Source organism: Populus euphratica, unplaced genomic scaffold (genome assembly GCF_000495115.2).
Source record: "Populus euphratica unplaced genomic scaffold, PopEup_1.0 scaffold98.1, whole genome shotgun sequence".
NCBI lineage: Eukaryota > Viridiplantae > Streptophyta > Magnoliopsida > Malpighiales > Salicaceae > Populus > Populus euphratica.
In genome coordinates, this window is record NW_011499986.1 from 421,368 (window position 1) to 429,209 (window position 7,842).

The window sequence follows — 7,842 nt, forward strand, 5'->3', positions numbered from 1 at the left end:
ACATACTTCAACCACTAAATATAAAAAAAAAACTTAATTAGTAGATGTATCATATAATTGCCATTATTAAAGTCGTATATTCGTTGAAACTATTTGGAAAATTTAGCAATTATTCCTTTTCTTATAATTTCCAGTGGTGGAGTTCACAAAAACACTGTATTAGCACATGATTAATATTACAAAATTAAAGAAAAATGCTTAACAAACTCTATTTTTTTATCCGTAAGATAATGTTCAAACATACAAATTTTGTTCAAAAAAATATTAAATAGAAAAAAAATAAGGACTATCAGATTGGCTAGTTAGACAGAACTAGGATTCTAGGATTGAGGTTGCCAATATAAAATATATTATCATATATTAGAAAACAGTAATGATCGTAGTATAATAATATATTAAAATATTAAAAAAATTACTTTTTATATCATTATATTAAAACAATTTAAAAATATTAAAAAATAATTTTAAATAAAAAATTAAAATTTAAAAAATATATAATTTGTACTGTATTTTCAGACAGTGCTGTAGATTTTCTTAATGAAATAAACATTAAATTTCAGGGCAGATTTAAGTTTCAAACCTATGATGCAATCGCCCCCATGCCCTTCTCTTCAATGAAAATTGCTTATCATTATCATTGAATTTAACTCCGGAAGTTTCCCGAAAATTTTCTTTTATTCCAGTTTTTTAATTATTTTTTTTACCATGCTATTATAACGTTGAATGTTTTGTACCTATGACTATTTTCTACCTCCAATAATCTCATGTTTCATGTCACCTAGTATAAACTGTGTTATTTTGCTAATTTTCTTAATTTTTTAATTGACTGCTAATATATATATATATATATATATATATATATAAATATAAAATTCAAAAGCTTGTGTTCTGATAAAGTTAAGAAAATTCAAAAGCTTCAATGAAAATAAATGCTTTTGAATTTATATATATATATATATAAAATTCAAAAGCTTGTGTTCTGATAAAGTTAAGAAAATTCAAAAGCTTCAATGAAAATAAATGCTTTTGAATTTATATATATATATATAAAATTCAAAAGCTTGTGTTCTGATAAATCTGCCCAGGCCTATTATAGTGACCCAGCAAAGGGTTATTGAGCAAGAATGTACATCTTATCGATGCACTCTTTGCGCATGAGTGCCGGACGATTCTCTTTTCTGTCTTTTCTGTGTTAGTAACATTTTTTTTTTAAATTTATTTTTAACATCAACACAGTAAAACAATAAAAAATATTAAAAATAAATCATTTAAAACAAAAAATAATTTAATTTTTTTCAAAATCACTTGCGCAAAAACAAAATAATCCAAAAAATGGCACAACTCAGAAGCACGTCTTGAAAGTGAATTGATGCCTCCCGTCAGGCCTCTGCGTCCCTTTCATAAAGGGAGCTTGCAGACCTGCAGGACGACTCCTGTAATGATGGAGAGAACCAACAAAAATTCTACCCTAGGTCTCCAACTGAAAGAAATAAAGAATTTATTGAATAAACCAGTGGGGGCCTATGGAAAGCTCAGACTTCACTGTTAATGTCTCAAACTCAAGATACATATCCACAAGATGTTTAACAAGCCTCAACAATATCACACAAAATAATGTTGAACAAAACACACGACCATACCTCCACAGTGGAGAGTTTGAGAAAATAATATATAAAAATTTTTGGGTTCCAGTAATATACAAGAAATCCTTACTCAGTTGTATATATATACCCCCTCTCCTACCAAACTCCAAGTGTGCATATAACTAAGGCGAAATCCAAGTGCAGAAAAATTGAAGTATAAAACATGATATCAAGCCGTCTTGTGGACCAACAATCAACTCTAGGTTTCCCATGGCAGGTAAAATACTGTGTCGTGCACATTATTATTTCCGTTTTTCACCTCTGCCACTTTTTCTCTGTAACAAGCAGAATTTGAACAGTTAAGCACAGTAATGATCATTTTCAAGATGATTGTCCTGGGGCGAGGACAAATGCATGCCCAGATTATCAAATTCCCCACCATATTAGCATCGCATCAGCAAATGCCATGGTTAACCCAAGTGGCATTGACTTATTTCACTGAATAACTAGGCACTACAGCCTCCTTGGCAAAAATATACTAGACCTGTATTTGAGGTGAAAGAATTGCGTACCAAAATGAACCATACACAACAAACTGTTATGTTTCATGATGCATGATGGCCCGTTACACCATACAGAATGGACTCTTAAGCAATTTATGGTAATAACATCGAAGATCCTCCAATAATAATAGTAGTACACAATGGAACAATATCCTTTTAAGTCTTCTAAAAAAAATGCAGTTGGAGCTTCCAAAATCCTATATCTAGTGATCTCATCAGATAAAGAGGACAACATCAAAGCAAACTAAATAAAATCCCAATAAGAGCAATATCTGTTAAATGAAAATGAAAACCTTTTCAAACACAGTGCAACACAGAATATAAATGAGTGAGAAAAAGGTCAGAGCATACCATGAACAACATGACTACCATTTCCCTTTGCACCGTGCTGCGCTTGAGACGTTGACCGCTGGATGTGTGGAGAACCATGCCTTCCATTTGCACCAGGTAAGGACCGCCTCTTCTTGATGAAATCTCTGTCCTGCACATCTGGGCTGGATCTTGGTGAGCTAATTGCATTCACTTTGGCTCTTGCTGATTCTGTGGCTTTCATGAAACGAGGGAGAGAAGGACTGCTGCTGCTGCTGCTATCTCTTGGCTCTTGATCAGTGCTGTCGGGTTTTGGCGAACCAAATGAGCTGTGCCTCTTCCCATTCTTTTGATCTTTGGACAATTGCTCCACACTACTTCTCGCACCAGAATCATGATTTGGGTTCGATGGAGATCTCTTACTTGCTGATGAAGACTTATGTTTTTGGCTAGAACTGCTTCTGTCAGCTCTGCTCCTTTTAGCTTTAACAGATAACTGACTTGAAGGTGTTCCTTGGGAGTCTGGAACAGTTAAAAGACTTCTGGGAGAAGCTTCTGGGGATGATCTATATGCTAGACCACCAGTCTCAGAGTTCAGCTCTCTCTGGACATCGGATACACTTCTCCCTGGATTCATCTCCTCCTGTGTGGAATCAGCAAGAACAATTGTATTTGTTGATTCACCTTTGACAACCTCAAGTTTCTCAGGCTGATTCACATGAGACAAATTAGAAACAGGATCCTTGGATGAATCCGTGTCTTTGATGTCCTGGTCTTTTGCTCTGTTAGGATTACAAGTTTCTTCCTCTGAAACTTTGGCTTCATGCTCGAGTTCTGCATCTCCAACTTCAAATGCATCAGGTGAATCAAGAGTGGAAGTAACAGAAAGTTCAGTACCACATTCAGAGCCACCATATTGCACCCTTGAAATGAGGGACACTGAGTTTTCTGTCATGTCAAGCTCCTTTGTCCTTGATTCGGTATCTATCCCAGATATGTCCGTGTTTGATTCAATTCCACTATCTTGATGCGAAGAACTAGATGATCTATTCAAACTGGCTGTTGAACTCAGCCCTTCGAATTTTGTCTGGGAAGCAATGAAAGCAGGATTGCTTGCCTTCACTGATCCATACACAATCTCCTTTTCTTCAGTATCCAATTGTTCAGCCGCTTCCCCTTTCATAGATCGTTTGGGTTTATCAGGTTGTTCAACTTCTAATTCTTGCTTACAAGGAAGAGAATCAGTCACTGTTTTATAATGCACTTCAGATTCAACAGTTTGATTCGGAGGCGAATTTATAGTTATTGAGGTTTCTTCTGTGTCAGATTTACCAATCATCTCAGGTTGAGGCTGCTTCAAATTATCTCCTGCTAAAGGGGAGTTTGGATGGCACACCTGAAACTTGAAGTCAGACGCATCAGATTTTATCATATTCTCTTCACTTTCAGATGGCAAAACAATTTCCTCCATATTAGATTTTGAATCTCCCAACTCGCAGAATCCTTCAGGTGGGGCTCTAGTTTGAATTGGAGAGGTAACATTCTCACTCTTCTCTATTTCTAGTTGTTCAGTTATTAAATCTGGTCTGGGTGTTGGTTCTGCTGATGAAACAGACATCCACCTCTCCAACCATTTCCAACCAGAGTTAGGTTTAGAAGAATCACACTTGATGCGGATAGGCTTCCTCTTTGGTGTTGACTCCATCAGCTTTAATTCAAAGCAAAAGGTCAGTAATTTTGGATAAGCGACATACACAATTGTAAAATACACAGCAAAAGGCATCCATTTTTCCATACCTGATGAGCAAAACTATTTCTAAGCAGCTTCTCAATGGAAATGTATGTTGTGGTTGGTTTGATTACTGAGCTTTCCTTCTGCTGAAAGCAAAGGGGAAAGAATAATTGTATGAGACTGATGATTCAGGAAGAGAGTTGCAGTCCATGAAGTGTTTAAACAGATTTTTTACCAAAAGCATTAGAATATATGTTGATCTTCTTTAACGACAGGAGGGCAGAAAATTCTCCTACAAGTAGATTTTATGATAGCTATCACTTATAGTGGGAATAATGCAATAACTAGAATTGAAAAGAAAAGTTGCTGGACATCCTAAGGTGACTCATTGACCTCCAAGTAAACACTCTGAAACATTGGTCTAGGATGTCATTTCATACTTGCCTTTGAAGAATTCATGATTTTCTATTATATTCCAAAGATGTCTTTAGAACCAAAGCAATACTATCCGAGTGAGAACATTGATTAGGCATGCAAAATTTAGGATCAGGTAGAAAGTTTTGAAGAACTAGCTATTTCATTTGGCCAGGGGGTTGTGCCAGACTATTGTGAACGAGAACCCTTAAGCAGAAACCTTTGTGAAAGCGGAGAAATTTTCTTAAAACAAACTTATTTGAGTTGAGTAGCATTACCAAGGTCTTGGATATAGGATTGCCATGCTTCCCACCAACCTGCTCTTCCCACAAACGAGCACGACGAGCACGGACAAGAGCTTGCATTTTAACAATGGCCTGAACACAACGTAGGGTTCCAATGGCATGCTGCCTGACAAGGTGACCGCGTACAGCCGCTTGCAACTTAACAACATATTTAAGCTTGTGGAGTTCTTTTTGAGCCTGGAAGACAGTTGCGAAGAAGTGTGAATAAGAAAATTACCAACAAGCATGCTCCATTATCAAACATTTCCTTAACCACAATAAAATTACCAAAAAACCCCTGACAGCAGCCTGTATGACAATAACAACAGACTCATCCACATGGTCATCAACTTCATTTTCATCCTTGGTTACAACAATGGTCTCTGGTAATTCATGTTCTGTTGAAGCAGATAACTGTGACTTCTCTGACAGCTGTGGTTTCTCAGACAACTGTGGTTTCTCATCAGTGCATTGTATCACAGCAATTTTTTCTGGAGCCGGAGGAATGCCTGGTTGTTGGAAGTTTAGATTTGTGGATTCTGGACTCTCCTTATCCACCGAAGAAGGGGTGGTTTCTGAAATGATAGTGTTGCTGAGAACTCGATGACGGGCAGATTTCTTCCGGAAACTCCATCCACGCTTGTCACTTGAACTCTTGCTCTGAAATGAAATTTAAATAACATCATCTAACTGATACTACATTAAGACAGACTTCCTTTTACTCCAACCTGTACCTGTAACTCCTGATGGTGAATCACTTCTAAAAAAGCCTTGTAGGCTTAGAAACCAATAGAATTCATATAAAATAGACATTTTTCAACCAAGGAAATCTTATAATGCCTGATCGACACCGGCAAATGCAAATTGTAACCCATGATCCACAGAATTTCCTTGAGTCATCCATGATTTCAGTCATCCATATCCATGGATCTTACGTGTGTCCATCCTAGTTCAAACTTGAATCAGTCAAAAACCATCATGTCATACTACATTTACTAGTTACAAATTAAATTAGCTTGAATAAACCTTAACTGAATCAAATATAAAAGATTTAATAATCGTGATTAAGAACAAACAGTGGCTACAAATCTCTGCGACATTCTATGATTCTAATGGACACGGTAATTAAGATTTCATGACCGTTACACATCAAACTTCATGGAACGAAAATTCAAAGTTTCTACGATCTTTGACACGTTCAAACATTAATTACTATTTCCAACAATTTCTCAGCCCCAAACAAAAACAGAACGAAATTAGCAACAACCACCATCTCATAGCTACAAATTCACGAATTTAGCTCAAAAATCACCACTCGAACTCACAACAAGTGACAGTTATAGAACAGAAGGAGCCTAACACAGAAACAAAACAGTAGAAGGACAAAGAAAGTGATCATGGTTGACCAGTCAGATACCTCAGGGAGTTGAAGATCATCTCTCCCAGCAGAATCGCTGCCGCAGGCGATTATTTTGAAACAGGAAGTGGATCTTCCCATTTTTATGTTTTTTTCCTGTTTTCTCTCTCTAAAAAAACTTACTCGCTCGCCCACTCTCTCTCTCTCTCTCTCTCTTAATACTATCCTGTAACCCACCTATATTCGAGGTGTCTTGTTGGGAATTGTAGCAGAGAGGAACACGGACATCAACATCTTCCTTAAATTTAACTCGTTCTTATTTTGAAATCCGCCAATGGATCGTCGAGACCGTTTGCTCTATTTGCCCTGTGCGTTCGAGAGCGAGAGAGAAAAAGCGTTAAAAAGGCTGTCAGGTACTAACGCTTTCTTTTTTTTGTAGAGATTTCTTATTTCTACGGTTAAAAAATTACTTTTTAAGTTTTTTTTTAAATTAATTTTTTTATAATTTTAAATTATTTTAATATACTAATATTAAAAATAAATAAATAACAAATATTATAAAAAATATTATTTTCATATATTTTTTTAAAAATATTTTAAAGAACAATTTCTATTACAATCTCAACTACTATATCAATATTTTTATAAAACTACTATATCAATATTTTTATAAAACTCCATTTAAAAGATTAACTTGGAATTGATTTAATATCCAAATTAGTTAATAGTAGAAGAATAAAGAAAAAAAATCTTGTTAACTTGATAAATAATTTTGGTTAGTTTTATAATCCAATCAAAACTCAACACTTAATTCATTTATTATTTAAAAAAATAATTAAAACAAAATCATTTTAATTTTTTAAAAACAAATAGAGTCAAATCTTCTTTTCTGCAATGCAGGTATTGCCTCCGGTCATCCCAATCGGTTTAATGTTGTATAATAGTATTTTTTTTTCTTGATCCTTTTTTCTAATTTTTAAATGCTAATCAATTTCTCTAGCCGTTCGATCACAAGACTCGCGAGAAGTTACTTAAATTTACAAGAGAACTTTCTTGTTAGTTGGACCGTAGTTAATTTGAAGGTTGTCGTTTTATTTACTTCATTGGTATTTAGCAACAATCATTTGTCGTATTTGGTTTATAAGGCTACATGTTCTAGTCCGATCTGGGAAATCTTAGCTGTCCTTGACTTTTGTCTCGCAGTCACATCTACATTAATTATTTTCAGATTTGTAATAATAGTGCCAATAAGAAGATGTAATTATTAAGTCTGTCACTTGGTTTGGTATCTTTCATTGGATGGATTTATGCCAGTGTTAATGGATTCATGAAATCACAGCTTGAAGGCGATGGAGATTCCAGTGTAGCTATGATTTGATCTTGATCTTGATGATGATGATGAGATGGTTGGTTGGACCGATGGTCGACTCCTGGTTGAGCCGCGACCCAGTTAAGTTCCCTTTTCTTCTCTCTCTTCTTTCAGCAACATATTTTGAATATAAAACAACTCTACTTTGAGAGATAGCAGGGAAGAAGGACTGTCATCTCAGGGTGCTTTTACTTTTTTCAATCACAAGTTACCAGTACATGACAACTCTAC

General features: G+C 35.3%; 1 protein-coding gene across 2 annotated transcripts; it reads right to left on the minus strand.

Moving 5' to 3' along the window:
- Nucleotides 1-1,481: 1,481 nt before the first annotated feature.
- On the minus strand, nt 1,482-6,612 carry LOC105140128 (protein IQ-DOMAIN 32-like). Of its 2 annotated transcripts, none has more exons than XM_011046829.1 (6): nt 6,303-6,612; nt 5,174-5,545; nt 4,880-5,083; nt 4,253-4,330; nt 2,498-4,163; nt 1,482-1,918 (listed from the first exon to the last, which is right to left on the minus strand). In XM_011046829.1, the coding sequence occupies exons 1-6, from the start codon at nt 6,381-6,383 to the stop codon at nt 1,899-1,901; spliced, it is 2,421 nt and encodes an 806-aa protein (XP_011045131.1). In that variant the 5' UTR covers nt 6,384-6,612; the 3' UTR covers nt 1,482-1,898. The 2 variants fall into 2 exon arrangements, with proteins under 2 accessions (XP_011045131.1, XP_011045130.1); XM_011046828.1 differs by having other exon boundaries at nt 4,253-4,333.
- Nucleotides 6,613-7,842: the final 1,230 nt, after the last annotated feature.